Here is a 23,526-nt window from a genome sequence, read left to right on the forward strand (position 1 = left end):
AATGAGAAAGTTACTTATGTTCATATCTATGGTATGTTCCATACTTCTCGTACAACCAGAATCACTTAGAAAATTATCATTGTTTGAAAATGTAATATGGGTAGATAAATATGTACTCAAGAAGCAGTGGCAGGAGAAAACACATGATTTCTATGTTTTTTTCTGCTGCCTCAATGTAAGTAGATTTTTTTATCGAGCCACATTATATTTACAGGATCATTTACAGATACATATTGTGTCATTAGGCAATCCAATGTAAGTGTTCATGCAGTCTCAGAGTTGCTGTCATACATAAAAATATACTTTAAAACAAAAAAATGACATGCCATGAACAAATTATCTCAATGTAATGTACATGTACGGACAAACAAATGATTACAATTTCAGAAAAAGTGGAAGATTAATTCAAGAATGGAAGACTCATGAACTGAGCAAGTCAATAATGTGTTGGTCTACCTCTTTCCCTTATTCAGGCAGTTATTCGGCTTGGCATTGACTGATAGAATTGTTGGATATCCTCCCGAGGGATATTGTGTCAAATTCTGTCCAATTGGCACATTAGATCATCAAAATCCTGAGGTGATTGGAGGGCCCTCCCCATAATGTTCCAATCATTCTCAATTGGGGAGAGAGGTGGTGGTCTTACTGGCCAAGGTAGGGTTTGGCAAGCACAATGCCAAGCAGTAGAAGTTCTTGCCAGTGTGGGTGGACATTATCTTGCTGAACTGTAAGCCCAGGATACCTTGCGACGAAGGGCAAAAAAATGGGACCTAGAATATTGTCAACAGGCCACTGTACTATAAGGGTGCTGTGGATGAAAATGAAAGGTGTCCTGCTGTGAAAAGAAGAGGCACCCCAGACCATCACTCCCGGCTGTTGAGCTGTATGGTGGGCGACTGTCAGGTTGGTATCCCACTGCTGTCTGGGGTATCTTCAGTCAGGTCTTGGCTGGTCATCTGGGCTCCATTCGAAGTGGGGCCCATCACTGAAGACAGTTCTACTCCATTCAATGAGAATCCAGGCTGAAGACATGTCTGGAGATACCCCAGGCATCAGTGGGATATCAACGTGATTGTTGCCTGCAATACAGCCTGACAATCAGGAGAGATGGCTTGGGGTGCTATTTCTTTTCATAGCAGGACACATTTGGTTGTCATCCACAGCACCCACACAGTGCAATGGTATGTCAATGATACTCTGCCTCATTTTGTTCTCCTAATGGCAAGCCATCGTGGACTTACATTCATCAAGATAATGTTCACCCACATTCAGCGAGCATTTCTACTACTTGTCTTCATTCTTCTCAAAGCCTGCTTTGGCCAGCAACATCACCAGATCTCTCCCCAACTGAGAAAATTTGGAACATTGTGCGCAGAGCCTTACAACTACCTCAGGATTTTGGTGATCTAACCAACCAACTGGACAGAATTTGGCACGATATTGCTCAGGACAACATTTGAAAACTCTGTCAGTCAGTGTCAAGCAGAATAACTGCTTGCATAAGTGCTAAAGGTGAACCAACACATTATTGACTTGCTCAATTTGTGAAGCCCTTCCTATGGAATAAATCATCATAATTCTCTGAAACTGTAATCAATTGTTTGTCTGTATCAGTATACCACACATACCAATTTCCATTCCATTAGGATACTTCTTTTTTGGTGCAATTTTCTTTTGTGTTAGAGTGTATACCATCAAGCATCTTTCATTGGGTAGCCGCGCGGTCTGAGGTGCCTTGCCACAGTTTGTGCAACTCCCCCTGACAGAGGTTCGAGTCCTCCCTCATGCATGGGTCTGTGTGTTGTCCTTAGTGTAAGTTAGTTTAAGTTAGATTAAGTAGTGTGTAAACTTAGGGACCAATGACCTCAGCAGTTTGGTCCCTTAGGAACTTACCACCATCAAGCATGCAAGCCACAAGTTTTGATCACACAGAGGTATAATGAGAAAATGACTTCTCTAATTACCATTTAAAGAGAATTACAAGCAAACTGGAGAGTCATGAAATGTTGTTAAAGCAATTTTCATATCAACAACTTTCACTGAATCTGGCTCATGTATTTAAATTTTGTACCATATACACAACTGAAAATATATGCCACACCAGGATATAAACCGAAACCTTTCGCTTTTGAAAACAATTCTCTTACTTTCTTACTTACTGATTACTTCTGCTGTCATTGCTTGGTGAATAGAGTACTGTTTCAAACTTCCCTCTCATAATTTAAAACTTTACCCGAAAAACCATTGTACATGAGATTAAAAAATTACAATAAATTAAATAACACAAATCTGTCAAAATGGAGTTTCACCAACTAAGAAGATTGTTATTTAATACACTATTGTAAAAATGTTATTATTCAATTGAAGAAATCATGCAGGGCAGTTTGGAAATTTGAAAATAAAAGAAACAATAAAGATTATTTATTCTATAATAAATTGTTAATATCGTATAAATTATTTTGCAAATTGCAAAATGACCATAAGTGTTATATATGTTCTTGTTAATTGTTCATGCCTAAAAAATTCAGAAATGCATGCTTAAATATGTTAATTATTATAACCTTATTTTTTAAAGTAATTTGATGTGTCTCCAGTACAAAAATATTTGAACGGTAACAATACAGTATGACATGAAAAAGTACATTCTACACATTCTGCACATAGTGCCCAGGGTTTTCTCTCTTCAGCCCAAAAAAGAGCACTTATAAATACACTGGTATACAGAGCAAAAACTATTTCTGATGAGAACCACCCGGATTCTGAAAATAATCATTTGAAGTATGTTTTCCCTAAGAATGGCCATGGTTTATGTGGTATAAAGTCATCGTTTTCCAAGACAAGGAAACATGGAATTGTTGAACATCCCTGTGATGAGTCACCTATTGTATTCCTTCCTTTACATGTTGCTACATCCAGCAAAGCAGGGAGAGTCATGGAAAGATGAGGTAAAAGATCTGTTTTCTGACTTTCTAAGAAGATAAAGGAGATGCTGCAACCTGTTAAGGACAGTCTCAGCCTCAGGCTCCCTGGGATTTACAATATTCCTTGTGAGTGTGGAAGCAGTTACATCTGTCTGTCCCTCTGCAGCATTTCTGATTACTGTGAACAACATCAGTGACAGATTAAAAATCAAGAACTGGAGAAGTCTGCAGCTGGTAAGTGCTACCTCACAAACAAACATAAAAGTACCATGTGACAAAACAAAAGTTTTGTCCCAGGCTTCTGCATACTGGGATTCTGTAATTAAAGAGGCTGTAGAAATAAGAATATGTGAGATCTTCAATCATGACAACAGGTGTAATCTTAACAGTGCATGGAGGTGAGCTCTTGATGCAGAGAAGAGCCAGAAATATTCATTGCAATGTTTACGTTATGCCACCCATCCAGATGTTGACACCCGGTGCAACAACATTATGTAATTAATGACAAATCAGAAGTCATATATGAGCTGTGCAAGGGCACTACAGCAGCAGTTTTGATGGCCAATTGCTCCTGATGAATACAGTGGAGGTAATCGTCAAAGGCTCAATGTTTTACCCTGAAGTGACGTGCCAAGAAGTCCAAGGATGATTTATATTACATTATATTCTTACTTAGAGAGTTATCCAGATGTGTTCAGAGTCCATCTGCCATTTACCTTTACTATTCTCTTACACTCCACATTATACACAGGTGATCTAATATACCTCGTAGGACAAATATTGGTGGGAGAAAGGATACACTGGGGAATGCTAACAGTTTAAGGTGTGAGCTGAACCAAAATTCAGACATCACAAGTTTAAATAAATTAATGACATAAAAATTAACTCCTTTATTGACACATTAACCCATTTCTTTTAAGTTGCTTTCCCACAGAAAATGGTAACCATAAGCTGCAATTTTAGAACAAACAGTTGTATTTCTAGCACAAAAAGTGTTTCTTACCAGAAGAAGAGACGATGTCATAAAATGTGGAACATGAATAATTGCTTGCTGAGTTACAAATATTTATAAAATGTATTCCAAAATGGTAAGAAAAGTACAAAAGAGTGTCAAAACTGATGCATAATGATGAATTCATTTAGAATTCAGTAAATAAAGTGAAGGCCGTGCGGAGTGTCATAAAAAAGAATCTGATGAAGACAGAGCATCATGCAAAAATATAACAGTCACATATTTAACAGCTTTACCACAGGTGTTGCTGATAATACAATAAAATCAAACCTAAATAAGAATACCTATCCAGTGATGTGAAAATAAGCACATTGTACATCAGCACTGTCTCACAACATGAAGTAGCAAAAGCAATAATAAGACTAAAAATTTCCAACTCTGCAGGCATTGATGGTGTCCCTGTTTTAGTGCCTTTGCACGAAATGAAAATATATTCACTATTCAACAGTCACTTCACCACTGTAAATAAATAGTTCTCTGTCCTTAATCTCTTTTTAATATTTCTAGGGTGTAATAATCCTCACACATGAGTTCTAGTTGGGCCAGAGTGGGAAAATTCCTCACCTGTAGTACACCATATGTAGTGCTACTGACATAGCTTTCATAGTCTCTCTTCAGTAGTACAAACATCTGGTCAGCTGAAGCTGAAAGTCTAATTGTATGTAGGATGGTGTGTTTCTCAAGAAAGTATGCAACACCATAATTTGAATTGCACTAACATACACATTAACCCCATGCAAATTTCAGTTATTAGATATTAAGACTAGTTTATTTGCTATGAAAAACTTTTAGCTCATAGAACTAGATCAACACCCACATTTACCTATAAACAGCTCAGTGGCAAACGTAAAAACACAATTCACATATACAAGAAAAGGTTACCATTCACACTTAGCATTGTGCTGTAGCAATTTGTCAGAGGAAAATATACTGTGGTAGCTAAATTAAGTCATTCTATAATTAGAATCACAATGTCCAACAATATCTCAGTCAGATGGCACTGACATTTCACACCTTCTTGTTAATTCCAGTTCAGTTAAAATTTTCATTAATCTGATACACAGAAATCACCTGAAAGTTATTAAATATTAATGTTATTGAGTATTGTGGAAATTGGTGCATATATTTTTATGTATGGAACATGCATAGCGGTGGTGTTTGTCAACACCCGGGACTGCACCTTACATAGGTCTTACATATGAGCTGTCAAACTGTGAACTGCTAATTTTGGGTGCTGTACAGCTTCTTAAAGACAGGTGTAAGAATAAACTGTTATTTTATAAACTACATTAGGCTTTTAACACCTTACCTCATGACTCATATCCCTGTAACAGACCTAGATGCAAGACCTGTCGCACACATCCTCCCACCATCACCTACTCCAGTCCGGCCACAAATGCTACCTATTGAATCAAAGGCAGGTCTACCTGTGAAACAAGTCATGTAATTTAGAAGCTAAGCTGCAACCACTGTGTTGCATTCTAGGTGGGCATGATAACCAACAAGCTATCTGTCTGCATGAATGGCCACTGACAAACTGTGGCCAAGAAACAAGTGGACCACCCTGTTGCTGAGCATGCTGCCCATCACACCATCCTTCATTTCAATGACTGCTGCACATCCTGTGCTATATGGATCCTGCCCAACCAACACCAGCTTTTCTGAATTATGCAGGAGGGAAGTTATCTTCCCCCATCCAGCAAAAGCTGTTGTATTAAAAATAAAAATAAAAAAATAATAGCCATGGAAGGCTCAGCACCTTGATCTTCATGCAAACCCTCGTTTAAAAAGCTTCATATTCTTTCATTACCATGCCTATATATCCTAGAAACAATAATGTTTATAACGAAAATCGTAGATGAAAATAGCAAGATTGCTCCAAAAAACCAAAATATCCATTCATACAACGCAAGGAATAATCAAGATTTACATATTCAGTTTTCGCATGCAACACTAAAACAAAAAGGACCCTTGCAAGCAGGAAAAAAAAAAAAAAAACAAAAAAAAACTGTATAACAAACTACCTAAATAAATTAAGGCAATAACTGGCATGCATAAATTCAAAACTGCAGTGAGTGACTACTTGCTGCAGAATTGCTACTATAGTGTTGATGAATTTTTATCTCCAATGTAAATATGTGAAAAAAATTAGTTTATACAACTAAGACCAAAATAAGAAATGTGTACATGTAGATTTATCAGTGTATTATATGTGTGTATCTGTATAATCAAGGCCAAAAGTATGAAATGTGAGCGTGTAAAATTTATTTGTGTATTTGTGAAATGTTATTCCCATATGTTACATTGCTATATACTGAAAACCATACAACATACAGTAGAAGAAGAATAGGAAGATTTGAGGGATGAAGTAGTGAAGGCAGCAGAGGATCAAGTAGGTAAAAAGACGAGGGCTAGTAGAAATCCTTGGGTAATAGAAGAAATATTGAATTTAATTGACGAAAGGAGAAAGTATAAAAATGCAGTAAATGAAGCAGGCAAACAGGAATACAAACGTCTCAAAAATGAGATCGACAGGAAGTGCAAAATAGCTAAGCAGGAATGGCTAGAGGACAAATGTAAGGATGTAGAGGCTTATCTCACTAGGGGTAAGATAGATACTGCCTACAGGAAAATTAAAGAGACCTTTGGGGATAAGAGAACCACTTGTATGAACATCAAGAGCTCAGATGGAAACCCAGTTCTAAGCAAAGAAGGGAAAGCAGAAAGGTGGAAGGATATATAGAGGGTCTATACAAGGGCGAAGTACTTGAGGACAATATTATGGAAATGGAAGAGGATGTAGATAAAGATGAAATGGAAGAAACGATACTGCGTGAAGAGTTTGACAGAGCACTGAAAGACCTGAGTCGAAACAAGGCCCCCGGAGTAGACAACATTCCATTGGAACTACTGACGGCCTTGGGAGAGCTAGTCCTGACAAAACTCTACTATCTGGTGAGCAAGATGTATGAAACAGGCTAAATACCCGCAGACTTCAAGAAGAATATAATAATTCCAATCCCAAAGAAAGCAGGTGTTGACAGATGTGAAAATTACCGAACTATCAGTTTAATAAGTAACAGCTGCAAAATACTAATGCAAATTCTTTACAGACGAATGGAAAAACTAGTAGAAGCCGATCGGGGAAGATCAGTTCAGATTCCGTAGAAATATTCGAACACGTGAGGCAATACTGACCCTATGACTTATCTTAGAAGCTAGATTAAGGAAATGCAAACCTATGTTTCTAGCATTTGTCGACTTAGAGAAAGCTTTTGACAATGTTGACTGGAATACTCTTTTTCAAATTCTGAAGGTGGCGGGGGTAAAATACAGGGAGCGAAAGGCTATTTACAATTTGTACAGAAACCAAATGGCAGTTATAAGAGTCGAGGGACATGAAAGGGAAGCAGTGGTTGGGAAGGGAGTGAGACAAGGTTGTAGTCTCTCTCCAATGTTATTCAATCTGTATACTGAGCAAGCAGTGAAGGAAACAAAAGAAAAATTTGGAGTAGGTATTAAAATCCATGGAGAAGAAATAAAAACTTTAAGGTTCGCCGATGACATTGTAATTATGTCAGAGACAGTAAAGGACTTGGAAGAGCAGTTGAACAGAATGGATAGGGTCTTGAAAGGAGGATATAAGATGAGCATCAACAAAAGCAAAACGAGGATAATGGAATGTAGTCGAATTACGTCGGGTGATGCTAAGGGAATTAGATTAGGAAATCAGACACTTAAAGTAGTAAAGGAGTTTTGCTATTTGGGGAGCAAAATAACTGATGATAGTCGAAGTAGAGAGGATTTAAAATGTAGACTGGCAATGGCAAGGAAAGCGTTTCTGAATAAGAGAAATTTGTTAACATCTAGTATAGATTTAAGTGTCAGGAAGTCATTTCTGAAAGTATTTGTATGGAGTGTAGCCATGTATGGAAGTGAAACATGGATGATAACTAGTTTGGACAAGAAGAGAATAGAAGCTTTTGAAATGTGGTGCTACAGAAGAATGCTGAAGATTAGATGGGTAGATCACATAACTAATGAGGAAGTGTTGAATAGTATTGGGGAGAATAGAAGTTTGTGGCACAACTTGACCAGAAGAAGGGATTGGTTGGTAGGACATGTTCTGAGGCATCAAGGGATCACCAATTTAGTATTGGAGGGCAGCGTGGAGGGTAAAAATCGTAGAGGGAGACCGAGAGATGAATACACTAAGCAGATTCAGAAGGATATAGGTTGCAGTAGGTACTGGGAGGTGATGAAGCTTGTACAGGGTAGAGTAGCATGGAGAGCTGCATCAAACCAGTTCCAGGACTGAAGACCACAACAACAACATATCATTATGTACCCCTGTACAGTGTATGATTCACAGGACCAATAAATTTACAATACAATACAATATTACATATGTGGCTGGGAATCCTACTCTTCTGTTGGGAATATGCTTTTAGAATGCTGTTGGAAATGCCATCAATTCCATGTGAGCTTTTACTTTTGAGTGAATTTATTATTTTCCTAATTTCAGTAGGAGAGGTGGGTTGAATTTCAGTTTTATCAATAGGTATTCAGTTTTACCAATAGCTGTTGCCTCTTCCACATATAGTGCTGTATTTTCTAATTAATAGCTGAATTGTATTTTCTCAGCAACACTTAAAAATAATTATTATAAGTATTTTCTACTTCAAACTTTTTGTTAAAAAACTTTTAATTGAATTTGATACAAATATGGTCTTCCTGTGCTCTCGGTTGCCCTGCTTCCCTGTTAACAATGTTTCAGATTGTTTTAATTTTATTATCAGAGGTGTTAATCTCAGACACAATGCCCATACTTCTGGACTTTTTGATAACTTTTCTTAATACTGATCAGTTGTTTTTATAATGTGTGAGTGTTTCTGGATCATTACTCCTTCTAGCTATAAGACACATTTTCCTTTTCTGTTCACAAGATATTTTTATGGCTTTAGTAAGCCATGGCTTTTTAGATGGTTTCTTACAATTACATATAACTGTTTCCTTAGGGAAACTTGTTTTCAGATATATTCTCAAAGGTACCATGAAACAGATTAAAATTTAAATTAGCATCAGGTTCCCTGTGCACCTCATCCCAGTGTAACTTTTGCAAGCTTTCCATAGAAATTGTGATTGTTAAAGCATTAATTGAACACAGTATTTTGGAGGACTGTTTTGCATTACTGCATGGAGCTACATCATATGCTGTAACTAGCTGTTGCACCATGATCAGAAAGACCATTCTTAGCAGAAAAAGTTTTTATTTGATTAAATTTGTCTTTCAGTGTGCTACTGCCCTGTATTACCTGAATAGGAAAATGAATAAGTGATGTCAAATTGAATAAACCAAGTAATACTTCAAGGTCATGCTTTCTATCAGACTCTTTCAGAATATCTACATTGAAATACCCACAAACAATAATTTGTTTCGATTTGTCTGACAGACGGCACAACCAGGAATCCAAATTTTCAGAAATAGCTGAAAATTTCTCAGTGGGAACACCTCTACACAGATAAAATTATAAAAGTACCATTATTTAGTCTAAGCCCACAGGCAAATGCTTCCATAAGTTGCTCTCCACAATTTTTTTTTAGTTTCTAATGTTTTCACACTATGATAAATTTTAACATATGACTACTCCTCTCTTCATAGTGTATCTGCTTTCTTGTACTGAAAGCTTATATCCGCCTATATTTACCTTTTCCATGTCTTTGACAGGCACAGTTCAACGATTCCAACCTCAGTTTCTAAATTTTCTAAACAAACAATAATCTCATCTACTTTGTTTTTTAATCCCCTGATATTCTGATGCAATAAACTGATGTTATTTTTCACTGTACTTTTATCAGAATCTTGTGATACTTTAACATCTCTAGTACTTGCCTGTCTGAACTTCTCCTTAAGCTTACGTTCAATCAGATTGTTCGTTGATCTTAGACTAAAAAAGAAGTACTCACTTGAGTTTCAGTGCCCCTAAAGATTCTGCTGTTATCCCAGCCAATTGTCCCTTCTGTTTCCTATTTAGATGCAGGCCATGTCATGTGAAGTCCCACATACTAATAGTATGAACGGGAACCAAACCTATGGTATGTCTAACAAAATAGCCACCCGAAGCAGCTGATCTAACTCCATGTTGACCCTTCTGACAGAGCTGTCAAGTTGGAGCTGATTGTACTGCATGAAAGCAGTAAGGAAGACAACATTTGTATGGTTCTTAGCAGATGCTATCTTTACCAAGTAACACTCAATATTGTAGCTCTCATCCCTGTCATACTGTTTCATGCTCCACCCATTATCATATCATGATCCTGCTCTGTAAAACTCTTGCACAATGATCATATACCCTCTATCACTTTGCTAAGGTATACACTGGACTTGAAAAGCCTCGTGACCTGGTACCTGTCACCTAGTTTTTCCTGCAAGATCTGGCCCACCCCTCTTCCATGGTTACTACCTAAAAAAACTTTCCTCCTCTTTTCTACTCTTTTTAGGAACATTTGGTTTCCTGGTGAAAGTCTGTTGCATATTAACTGCACTTACATCTACCGAAACCTCTCCCTTAGTTAACTGAAGTAGCATGACAAATTTATTCTCTGTGCCAATGATGAACCTGTCAGATATTGTTCTCTTTCTGTGACTCCTGTTCCTTGCTACCACTTCCCACTTGTCTTCACCTTCCTCCCCCATTAACTTCATTGGCTGGCCGGGGTGGCCGAGGGGTTCTAGGTGCTACAGTCTGGAACTGCGCGACCGCTACAGTTGCAGGTTCGAATCCTGCCTCGGGCAGATCTGTCAGTGATGTTCACTGTATGTAGAAAGGCTCCACCAGACAACTCCAGAAGTTTTTGGAAAATATGAAGCAGTCGCACACTAATGTGAAGGTAAGCGTGGAGTTAGGAGATTCCACCATTAGTTTCCTAGACATAAAGTAGCAACCATAAATTTAAAAGTTACCAGGAAGGCTACTTGATTGACACTTTCATCCTAGCTTTCTCTCAAAATCTAACTGCCTACAAACATGCAGTATTCCAACATATGACTCACCATCTCCTTTCTGTCCCAAGAAGGCTATGCCCGGGAACTTAATACAATAAAAAACAACAGCCACAAATAATGAGTTTCCAACATTATTGAAAAAATTCTCAATAAAAAATAGAAGTAAGCCAAATCCCTACTGTACCCAGTGATCATTGTAGTGTGGTTAACTTCTAAGGGCTAATGATTTATTTCCACATATTACATTGTATTGATATTCGCATCTATAGGTAAATCCGATTTCTTAATAGATGACATGTGGAAGACTAAACTAGTTGAAAAATTAAAGAATAACACAATTCATAGAATTGTACATGTAATGGAGTATTTATCCACACTGCCACTGTGCTTGTCATTGTGAAGTAATGCTCTACATGACTCCATACCCCCTCCACCCTGCCCCCCAGTACAGCAGTATCTGGGGTTGAGTCAGACATAATGTCCAGCGTGCATTGTCGCTGTTTTCTGGAAACCAGGTATTTTATTACCGAATTCAGTGGTGTTAGCATTTCATGGGGGAACCTCACTTGGTGTCACTATTTAAAATGTTTTAAAATTTTTTTTTACAGCACCTGTTGGCTGTCACATCTTGCTGGCATCCTGTTGGACATGTCTAATATCAGATACTTTATTTTTATCTTTGGCAGTCATGGGGCCGGCCATCTTCATTGTATCTTGTGCATCGTAAAAGGCAGTGGTTACAGCGGTGGACACACATCTGATGTCTATCTACTTTGCTCTCTATGTGTCACTGGCTGAAGTTTTCAGATGTGCAGTTGTAATTTGGTGACAAACTCTGAAACATCAACTGCCTCATCTGTCACATTAATCATAAACTCCCCTGGTGGTAGGCACAGTATTTGTCCATAGCACTAATTCAGCTTCTGCATAGCCTTCAGGTTGCCAGTAAATGGTGTATGGAGACCAAGGAGCACGATGGGTAATGTCTCCACCCAGTTTTGTGTAGCATGACACTGAATGGCTGACAGCAGTTGGCAATGCAGACAGTCTGCTATTCCATTCACTGCCAGGTGATAAGCAGTAGTATGAATGCACTTAGTGTCTAACAAACTGGCCAAAACTTCGAACAGGTAGGGCTCAAATTGGCATCCTTGATCTGTTGTAATGCATACCGGTATGTCAATCTGGATGCTCCACCCATGGAAGAACATTTGTGCTACTGTCTCAGTTGTAATGTCTTTCACAGGGAAAGCTTCAGGCCATCTTCAAAATCAATCCATGACTGTGAGGCCACAGCTGTAGCCTTCTGATATGGGAAGAGGCTCCACAATTTCTTTATGAACATGTTCAGGGCACAATGAGAGATAGTTGAAACCGTGATGGAGAATGTAATTCAGTTGCTCCAGTCCTGGGTGGTACTGAGTTAAAAGGGGAATGCTCCTCTCTGGCTGGATGGTGAGACTTAGTGAGGTAGTGGGTGACTGTAAAGTTAAGGCACGGGAGATTTGTTTTTGTACAAGGTTGGGAGGATAATTACAGTCTGTAAAGGCCTCTGTGAACTCTGCCACTGGGAGATACCATGGAAATCCCAGTACCAGTCCCAAACATAGATAAAGGAGGAGGTTGGGCACGGGGCTAATAAACCTATCCCAGAAAAAAGAGCTAGTTATGGAACCAAAGGACAAAGGAAGCCAGACGAATGTAACAAATAAATGGCCTTGGCAATGGAAATGACATATGAATTGGTATTTAGCGACATGAAATGCAAGAACACTTAACAAGACTGGAGAACTACGGAATCTGAAAAGGGAGATGAAGAAATGTAATGTGATGATGGCAGCTATACAAGAGGTGAAATGGGAAGGAAATGGAATATTAGCAGCATCTGGGACATACATATAGTGGTACAGTTGTCGAGGCAGAGGATATGGAGACACAGGTTTTCTGGTTGATAATGCTCATAAGGGTGCCATATTGAAATTTAAGCCTGTTAGTGAAAGAATCTGTGTATTATGGATGAAAGCCCACTTTTTCAATATTTGCTTCATAAGTTCATATACTCCAACAGAAGATGCAGAACCGATGGAAAAAGATATTCTATGAGCATATGGAACAGAAAATAGTAACGGTGGGAAAGCATGATGTTAAGGTGGTTATGACGGACTCTAATGCACAAGTAAGAAGAGAAATTTCATATAGGAAAGCATCTGGGCAGGACAGCATGCATGAAGCTTCTAATGACAATGGCATCAGACTAATTGATTGCCATGAGCAAAATATTATTATTAAAACATATGGGTCCAAAGGAAGGATAGAAGGAAAAATTACATGGTTCTCCCCAGATGGCATCACAAAAACCAGTTTGATCACGTACTCATAGATAGATGACATGCTTCAGATACACTAGAAGTTGGTAGTGTCTATATCTACATCTACATATATACATCACTAGCCATCAAGCGGTGTATGCACTGGTGCCGATGGAGACAGTGATCACTATTTGGTAAGAATTAAATACAGATAGAGAATAGTCAATTACAGACAGACAAAGAAAATTATTGTGCTATGGTTTGATGATGCTAAGCTAAGAAATGATGAAAATATAGTGCAACAGTATAAAACTATTTTGACAAATAGACTTAATGAGGTCAAAGATTGGGAAGGAGAGGATATTGAAGAAAGATGGGAAACAGTCGAAGCTATAATACAGAAGACAGCTGAAACTGTATTGGGTAGAAAAAAGCAATTGAGAACCCAGTTCTGCTTTGATGAAGATTGTAGGAGGAAGACAGAAGAAAGGAATGAGGCAAGAAAAAGAATCCTGCAGAGGAGAACAAGAATTACTGCAGAAGAATACTAGGAGAAGAGAAAGGATGCAAATAAGGGATGTAGGAGGAAAAGGAGTGGATTTGAAAAATGGTGGATTGATTAATTAAAAGAGAGAAGCCTGAAAGATATAAAGAAATCATTCCAATGCAGAACAGTGTTCTGTAAAGATAAAGAGGAAAATCTGTTTGGAAGGAAAGATCAGTTTTTAGACAGGTGGGCAGAGTATTTTGTAAACTACTGAATGCAGAATCGGAAAAGAAAGGTGAAGTAGATGCTGCCATGGTAGATAAGGTGGAGCAGGAAGTAAACAGGGAAGAGAAGAGTACTAGGAAACTGTTGAGGAACCTACACTGGAAAAAGTTAAAGCTAGTATCAAGACTCTTAAAAACAATAAAGCTCTGGGAGAAGACAATATTACAGCAGAAATGATAAAATATGATGGAGGAAAACTAATAAGGGTTTTGCCTGAGATTATAGTGGAAATATGGTGCAAAAGAAAATATGCCAGAACAGTGGAATATAGCTATAATATGCCCTATTCATAAGAGACATGTCAAAGCCAACTGTGCAAATTATAGAGGATTAGCCCTGGTCTGTATAGTAAATAGAGTATAAGGAAAAATCATGGCAGGGCGACTCAGTATATAAGTAGAAGAGTGTGTAGGATACTACCAGTGTGGTTTCAGAACTAATAGAACAATTACAGATCAGATATTTACCATCAGACAGATCCTTGAAAAATGTTATGAGTATAACATTTATGTCCACCAGCTGTTCATCGATTTCAAACAAGCTTATGATTGTATTAACAGGTATCAACTCTGGAAGGCAATGCAATGTGCAGGAGTATCTAACACAGTAATAAGACTGGTCCAAATGACTTTGAGAAGAACAGCATGTGAAGTGAAGGCTGAGGGCACTTTATCAAAGGCATTTGAAATTAACCAAGAGTTGTGACAGGGTGATGTGCTCTCCACTACTCTGCTTAATGTACAGTTGGAGAGGGTAATGTGAAAGACACAAAGCGGAAACTCTGGAGGAACACTGTTTAATATAGTGACACAGGCTCTTGAATGTGCAGATGATATTGATTTGTTATCCAGGAGGAAACAGGACCTGGAAGAAAAGCTTGAAAAATTAGAAAGATATGGAGCAGAGATGGGGCTGACAATCAGTTAAAGACAAAGACTAGGAAACCAGCTCACTAGGAAACAAACTGTTTAAAAAAAAGTAGAAAGTAGGAGGAAAGTTCTATTGTTAGGTAGTAGCTGTGGAAGAGGTGTGAGCCAGATCTTACAGGAAAAATTAGGTGACAGGTACAAGGTTACAAGTATTTTCAAGCCCAGTGCATGTCTTTGCCAAGTGATAGAGGATGTAGGATCATCGTGCAAGGGTTTTACAAAACAGGATCATGTTGTGGTAGTGGGTGGAGTGGGAAACAGTACTGATAGGGATCAAGGCTACAATATTGAGTGTGACCTGGTAAAAGTAGCATCTGCAATGAACCATACAAACTTTGACTTGGTTCCTGTTTTCATGCAATATTATCAGCCCCAATTGAACAGCTCTGTCAGGAGGGTCAATATGGTGCTAGATCAGCTGCTTCGGGTGTCTACTTTAGCAGGGAAAGGTTTGGTTCTTGTTGATGGTATTAGTAGTTCGAACTTCACAAGACATGGGCTGCATCTCAATAGGAAAGGGGAGGGTAAACTTGCTGGGATGATAGCAAAATCTTTAAGGGGGGAGGGGAGGCACTGAAACTCATAGGAGTCCTTCTTTTTTAGGCTAAGATCACTGTCCAGTCATCCAACATTGATTGAAATGAAGCTTAATGAGAAGCTCAGACTGGCAGGCATGAGGGATGTTAAAATATCACAAGAGTGTCATAACAGTACAGTGAAAACTAATGTCAGTGTGTCACAAGATTCTCATAAAAGTGCAATGAAAAATAATGTTAGTATATTGCATCAGAATATCAAGGGATTAAAAATTAAAGTAAATGAGCTTCTTGCTTCTTTAGAAGATTTAGAATCTGAGGGTGGAACAGATGTACTGTGGGTGTCTGAACATCATACAGCCACAAGTACGGAAATGATGAATGTTGGTGAATATAAGGTTTCAGCACATACAAGCAGACATACTATGGAGTTGGCATATATGTTAAAATCTGTCATAGTGTGAAAAATTTAGAAACTAAAAATTTTTGTGTAGAGCAACATATAGAAGCATGCGTGTGTGAGCTGAAACTAAATAATAGCACTTTTAAAATTTTAGCCATGTATAGGTCCCCATTGGAAAATTTTCAACTGTTTTTATAAAACTTGGATTCTTTGTTGTGCTGTCTGTCAGGCAGGGGGAAGAAAATTATTGTTATGGGGCATTTCAATGTAGATTTTCTTAAAGAGTCCAATAAAAAGCTTGACCTTGAAGTATTACTTGGTTCTTCCAATTTGACGTCAGTTATTGATTTTCCTACTCAGGTGGTACAGGAAAGCAGCATACTGAGAGATAATGTTTTTATAGACCAAGATAAATTTAATAAAATAAAAAATTCTCCAGTTAAGAATGGTCTGTCTGATTGTGATGCACAGCTAGTTACAGTGTATGACATAGCTCTGTACAGTAATTCAAAATAGTGCATTCAATTAATGATTTAACAACTGAAAATTTTACAGAAAGTTTGCAAAAGTTACACTCATATGAGGTGTACAGGGAACCTGACACTAATTCAAAATTTGACCTCTTTCATGATACCTTTGTGAGTATATTTGAAAATAGTTTCCATAAGAAAGCTGAGAAATATAATTTTAAGAAACCTTGGTTTACTGAAGGGATACAAATGTCTTGAAAGCAGAAAAGGAAAATGTATCTTATATCTAGGAGGAGCAATGGTCCTGAAGCATTGAAACATACTAAAAACTACTGCACTGTATTAAGAAATGTTATTAAAAAGTCTAGAGGTATGTGCATTATGTCTGAGATTAGCCACTCTGATAATAAAATGAAAACAATTTCGAATATTGTTAGAAGGGAAACAGGGAAACTGAAAGCACAAGAAGACTGCATTTCTATCAAACTAGGTGAAAAGTTTGTTAACAAGAAGTCAGAAGTATAAAACATTTTAATAAACATTTTTAAGTGTTGTAGGAAAAATAGGATCTGGCTATTCATTAGAAAATGCAAGGCAGTATATGGAAGAGGCAATACCTAAGCAATCTGATAAAATTGAAATTCAACCCACTTCTCCTACTGAAATTAGGAAAATAATAAATTAACACAAAAGTAAAAGCCCACATGGAATTAATGGCATTTCCAACACAGCATTAAAAGCTTGTTCCCAACAAATAAATAGGATTCTCAACCACTTATGTAGTAGCTCACTGAAACAGGGCATTTTTCCAGATAGACTGATATACACTATTGTTAAACCATTGCATAAAAAAGGGGGATGGGTCTGATGCTAACAACTTCCACCCAATCTCAGTTCTGACAGCTTTATCCAAAATTCTTGAAAAAGTCCTGTATTCAAGAGTGGCTTCATAATTTGCTAAAAATGAAGCACTAATAAAATGTCAGTTTGGTTTTCAGAAAAAGAAAATGCTGTACATGCTTTCACTAATCAAATATTAAATGCTCTGACTAACCAAACATCACCCATTGGGATATTTTGTGAAACCTCAAAGGCTGTTGATTGTGTGAATCACAAAATTCTTCCAGATAAGCTTAAGTAGAAGGTTGAAATTAACAGTACGGATAGTCAGCAAAGATCAGCAGAGTCCTCTAACTGGGGAGGTATCAAGAATGGTGTCCCACAGGGTTCAGTCTTGGGTCCCTTATTGTTCTTAATATATATTAAAGACTTGCCACTCTAGAATCATGAAGGAGAAAAACTAGTTCTTTTTGCTGAGGATGCAAGTATAGTAATCACAATCTATAAACAAGAAACAGCTGAGGAAATTGTAAATAATGCTTTTCAGAAAATTATTAAGCGGTTCTCTGCAAATGGACTCTCACAAAACTGAGAAAGCGCAGTTTATACAATTCTGTACAGTAAATGACATAACACCATTGGAAACATAGACTATGAACAGAAGTCAGCTGCTAAGGCAGAAAAGTCAAAATTTCTGTGTGAGTTCATTGATGAGAAACTGAATTGTAAGGAACACATCAATGATCTGCTGAAATGGTTATGCTCAACTACTTATGCTGTTAGGGTTATTGGTTTTTGGTGATAAACATGTCAGTAAATTAGCCTACTATGCCTATGTTCATTCACTGCTTTCATATGGCATCATATTTTGGGGCAATTCATCATTAAGAGAAAAAGTATTCATTGCACAAAAGTGTGTAATCACAATAATAGCTGGAGCCGACCCAAGATTACCTTGCAGACATTTATTTAAGGAACTTGAGATATTCACAGTACCTTCACAATACATATATTCACTTATGAAATTTGTTATTAATAACACATATCAATTCAAAAATAACGAGGGATGTTCTTCACTATTCTGGATTGAATCTTACTTTGGCACAGAAAGGGGTGAATTATGCTGCTACATAAATCTTTGGTCATTTACTAAATAGCATTAAAAGTCTGACAGCCAGCCAACATTTAAAATCAAATTAAAAGATTTTCTGAATGATGACTCCTCCTTCTAAATAGATGAATTTTTAGATATGAAGGAGTAACAGAAAAAGAATGTTAATTAATTATTTTGTGTAAAGAAAACTTATGTTAAAGTGATGCCTTATGCATCATTACGAACTGTCATATTTATGATGTATGGAACAAGTATTAATGTATATATGTATGTTTATTAACATCTAGGAAAATGTGTAGTGAAGGAGAAAGGAGCCTGATTTGAACAGGAAATAATTTCAATGCTGTGAGAGCTCTAAATATCTAGGGTCACTGGTAACTGAGAATAATGATATGAGAGAAGAAATACATTTTAGTATGTATTTAAAGCAAAAAACCTTAGTTGGAATCTGAAGCTGTCAGTGTATTGTACAGTAGTGAGACCTGTAGTGATGTATGGTTCAGAGACTTTGACAATGACGCAAAATGATGAGGAGTTGTTGCAAGGATGGGAAAGGAAGATACTTAGGAAAATCTTTGGGCCAGTGAATGATAGGGAGTTTTGGTGAATCAGAAATAATAATGAGATCTGAGAGTTGTACAACAAAGTAGGTATCATGACAGAAATAAAGAGTAATAGACTATGTTGGTTGGGACATGTAGAAAGAATGGTGGAGAGCAGCACATTCAAGAATGTTTTCCAAGGAAAACCGGGTGGACACCTTATGAGGGGCAGGCTGAGGACCAGATGGCTAGACAACATTGAGTGGGACTTGACAAGAACAGGAGTTAGAAGATGGAGAGCCAAGGCAGCCATCAGAGAAGAGTGGGCGCAGATTGTCCAGAAGGCCAAGGCCCTACATGGGCTGTAGCACCAAGGAGTGAGTAAGTAAGTAATGGACTCTGTGACACTTGTGACTGGTTTAACAGGTAGCCCTGCCTTTGACGAGATTGAGCCATGAGGGTAATGCCCCTCGTGACTTTGGGAGGTGGTGGGTCACTGGAAAGATAAGGCACCTGAGATCTGTTTTTATGTAGAGGTGGGAGGGTAACTACAATCCATAAAGGCCTTAATGAGACTCTCGATATATTTTGAGAGGAACCGATTGTCACTACCGATGCGACAGCCACAGGTGGCTGGGCTGTATGGAAGAGACTTCTTGGTATGGAATGGGTGGCAGATGTCGAAGTGAAGGTGTTGCTGGTGGCTAGTAGGTTTGATATAGACAGAGGTACTGCTGTAGCCGTCTTTGAGGTGGAATTCAACATCTAGGAAGGTGGCTTATTGGGTAGAGTACGACCAGGTGAAGCAAATGGGGGAGAAGCTGTTGAGGTTTTGGAGGAACGTGGATAGGGTGTCCCCACCCTCAATCTAGATCACAAAGATATCATCTGTGAATCTTAACTAGGTAAAGGGTTTATGATTCTGGCTGTTTAGGAAGCATTGCTTTAAATGGCCTTCGAATAGGTTGGCATAGGATGGCGCCATGCAGGTGCCCATAGCCGTATTCCAGATTTGATTGTAGGTATTGCCTTCAAAGGAGAAATAATTGCGGGTTAGGATATAGATGGTCATGGTGACTAGGAATGAGGTTGTTGGTTTGGAATCCATTGGGCATTGGGAAAGGTTATGTTCAATAGCAGTAAGGCCATGGTTGTTAGTGTAAAGGAACATGGCATCAATAGTTGGTGGAGGAAATGGTTGGTATCTTCTATATAAGAGGGTAGGTTCCGGGTGATAGATTGAAGGTGGGAGCACAGTAACCAACCACAATGGGGCATCCTGGGTGGCTGGGTTTATAGACTTCAGGAAGCATGCAGAAGATAGGAGTGTGGGGAGTGGTAGGGATGAGCAGAGAGATGCCCTCCAGGGAGAGTTTCTGGGATGGGCCTAAGGATATGAGGAGACTTGAGATCCTGCTGGATTTCTGGCATGGGGTCACTGGGACAAGGTTCGTAGGTGCATGTTATCTGATAGTTTGTGACGAAGCAAGCAGGGATCACTTTACTTCCTCTCTTCTTTTTCCATATGCCTCCTTAAATTCATTTTTATTTTAATTTTTGCCTAATTACCATTAACATGCATGAGTATAAGCCGCATTTCCATAAAAGAGAAAGGTTGGTCCTCAGTCTTAAGGAATATAGCACCAGGTCTAATTTTGTGCATAGTTTTGTGTATATAATTAATTGCATAACTTATTTTGACCATTCCTAGTTAATACTGTAGTTATAGGTTGAAATCAGTAATTGTTGCATGGCAGATTTTATTACTGACTTATAAACAAATATAAATTATGTACCAATTATAAACATTTGGAAGAACTACTAGAATTCTTGAAGTATTTATTTGGCTCTGTTCAAAAACATATTAGCACAGCCAGCCCCTAAATAATTCCAAAATAATTACCAGGTTTGTCAAAAGTTGTTAGCGTAACTATAACCATTAATTTCATTATTTAAACAAATAATTCAGCCTAATCTTTGTTGCAGAAGAAAATGTTAAAAAGAAAGAATTTTTAGATGTATTCTGTTAATTGAATGAGTTATGTTTTAATTTTTATTTCTGTAATTTAAACATGGAACAATGTATAGTTTCAGTGCCTATTATTATGAGGATGTATAAAGGACTGACTTTTGGTCTCAAGACGCTCAGGCCATGGCTGATTTTCAGAGGCAACTCATTTATTGGTTAAGATAACAAAACTGCATCATTTTAGCAGTAGAATAAGTGTAAACTAAATAGGTCATGTGTTAAAACACTTAATGACAATGTCCGTTCAATTTATTTGAGAAATAGGGTCACACATACCTGCTATTCTGCGAGAACTGTGAACTGTGTGGTTAGGTTTTTACTGCTCATAGATGTTCAACAGCAAACTATCATAGCAGTATGTTGATGTTTGCCTGCAACCTATTAATGAGGCTTATCAACATTTAACTGCAGTGAACTTGCCATATAATTGTGTAATATTGGGGGCGGTGGGGGTTGTGAACAATGAAAGTAAAGAACCGTGAAATGCAATTGTGCAACTGTCATCTGCATGATTTACAGTAGTTGGTGTTGAACTTCCACCACCCATTTTTCAGCCAGTATAACAATGCAGTACGTCGACACCAAGGACTGTCAGTGAATAAATAAAGTAGATGGAAGTTACAAGCTGGTGGAGTCCTTCTGCTAGGTAATCATTGTGATTCAAAACAACAGTGTTGAAGCCTTTGCAGGTAGTATAATAAGATCATAATCAGTTCTTAGGTGGTAGACTGGTTTTTTCTGCAGATTTAAGGTTGGTTTGTGTGTTGAGGTCTTTGGGGAATTATGGTGAGGCAAGGTTCAAGGTTAAGAAATTCTGGAAAGTTAACAGGGCATGATTTGGGGCAATGGGGGTGGATCATGGGTGGATGGAGGAGTGAACTGAGTCAGGAAGGGTTCAACATTGGTCTGTGGATGAGTCTGTTTGGTAGGCTGTGAGGGTGGGGGGAAACAAACCTTGAAGAAATGCGTAAAATAATGTAGGATTACTTCCAAAAAAATTTGCAAAAATACACCCAAATAAATGGGAAAAAAATCACAAAAAGGATGAAATAGGAGGTAACAAGATGAAATCTTAGTGAGTACAATGATAGTGAAAGGCAAAACTCGCTAAAATTGGTGTGAAGTCACAATAGGATTAAAGAAAAGATATAAATAAAAAAAAAATATTTTATTGCGGGTTGCAGGTCTGAGGGTGGATAAGTGTGAAGAAGAGGGACAGCATATGAGACCCCTACCCTGCTATCCCTCCCCCTCCCCAACCCAGCCTCCTCCTTAGCACCACCCAGTTGCCTCTCCAATCATGCACTGCTGCTGTTGTTGCTCATAGTCTGGCTTCAGGTGCCAGAGAGTGTGGTCGTGTGTGTGTGTGTGTGTGTGTGTGTGTGTGTGTGTGTGTGAGAGAGAGAGAGAGAGAGAGAGAGAGAGATCTATTTTTGACAAAGACTGTTGGCCGAAAGCTTATTTTGTGACAATCTTTTTGGTGTGCCTCTCTGTGACTCAGTGCCTATACTATATGGTGAGTGGCAAGTATCCTTTTCATAATATTGTTACATAACTAGAAGAATGTGTTTATATTTATTTGTGGAAGCTTTCTCTCTGTCTAGGAGACTAACTATAGTTACAAAGTTCTGTGGTCATCTCTGATGTGTGTGTGAATATACTACACATTTTATTTTTAAAGTAAATCTTGATTTGTTCTCACAGTTTAGATGCACACATTAATTTGAGTGGTGATACAATCAAAATATCTGTGTCACTGTACTAGAAAAGTCATAGGGGATATTTTGATGAAAATTTTGTGCACATGACATTCTTAAATTGCCGTAACTTCTTTTTTATTTATGCAAAATATTTTTTCTTTGTGCAGATGTTAGAAGATTTGATTTCATTGGGAACTAATCTTGAAGACTGTTGGTGGGATCCTGAACACAAGACAACCTTGTTACATATTGCAGCAAAGAACAGTTTCAAAATGGTGAAGCACGTCTTATGCATGCAAAAGAATCCAGATGAATGGAATAATGATGGTCAGACAGCCCTCCACTGTGCAGCTCTTTCTGGCCGTGCACTGACTGTGAAATACCTCTTGGATGAGGGCCACATTCCAATTGATCAAAGGGACAGAAATGGCAAAACTTCCCTCATGTTGTTAAGTTCCATGGGAGACTGGGGTTCCTGGACTCCTAGGATGATGGAATTCTTGATACATGAAGGTGCTGATGTAAAATTATGTGACAATGAGAACAGAACAGCCCTCGAACTAGCTCTTCAGTCTAGGGTATACTGTGCTGCAGAAATTTTGGATCTGGAAGAGTGGGTTCAGACGTGAAGTGCACCTGTGTGTTAACTATGGAGGGGGTGGACAACTTTGTGATATTTTGCAGTGGAATGAAAACTGTCTTGTTATTCTGAAACATTTTTAATTCATTGTTTTGTAATAATAATTCACTTCTGGTACACACACAGAATGTTATTGTGTTCAATACAATATAAATGATGCAGTCAATGATTACTATCAATTACATATACCATCCAGTTTGTGTAAGGTGAAGATGATTTTCTTTGAGGAGAAGAAAATTTTTATTGTAGTTTTCCTGATATTAAATATTTATACACCTTTTTCACACAATGTTATACCTGACT

General features: G+C 37.9%; 1 protein-coding gene across 1 annotated transcript; it reads left to right on the forward strand.

Annotated features, from left to right (window-relative positions):
* Nucleotide 1: 1 nt before the first annotated feature.
* Nucleotides 2–23,212, forward strand: LOC126290759 (ankycorbin-like). The gene is made up of 3 exons (XM_049984910.1): nucleotides 2–31; nucleotides 13,008–13,115; nucleotides 22,751–23,212. The coding sequence occupies exons 1-3, from the start codon at nucleotides 2–4 to the stop codon at nucleotides 23,210–23,212; spliced, it is 600 nt and encodes a 199-aa protein (XP_049840867.1).
* The last annotated feature ends 314 nt before the right edge of the window (nucleotides 23,213–23,526 follow it).

The sequence above is a fragment of the Schistocerca gregaria genome, chromosome 1, assembly GCF_023897955.1.
Source record: "Schistocerca gregaria isolate iqSchGreg1 chromosome 1, iqSchGreg1.2, whole genome shotgun sequence".
NCBI lineage: Eukaryota > Metazoa > Arthropoda > Insecta > Orthoptera > Acrididae > Schistocerca > Schistocerca gregaria.

Bases quoted from the DNA above. Each gene is read 5' to 3' on its own strand.
- LOC126290759 (XM_049984910.1), top strand. From the start codon at position 2: ATGAGAAAGTTACTTATGTTCATATCTATG. The intron at 32-13,007 runs GTATGTTCCATA...ATACTCCAACAG, and splicing joins TACTTATGTTCATATCTATG to AAGATGCAGAACCGATGGAA. The intron at 13,116-22,750 runs GTAAGAAGAGAA...TTCTTTGTGCAG, and splicing joins TGACGGACTCTAATGCACAA to ATGTTAGAAGATTTGATTTC.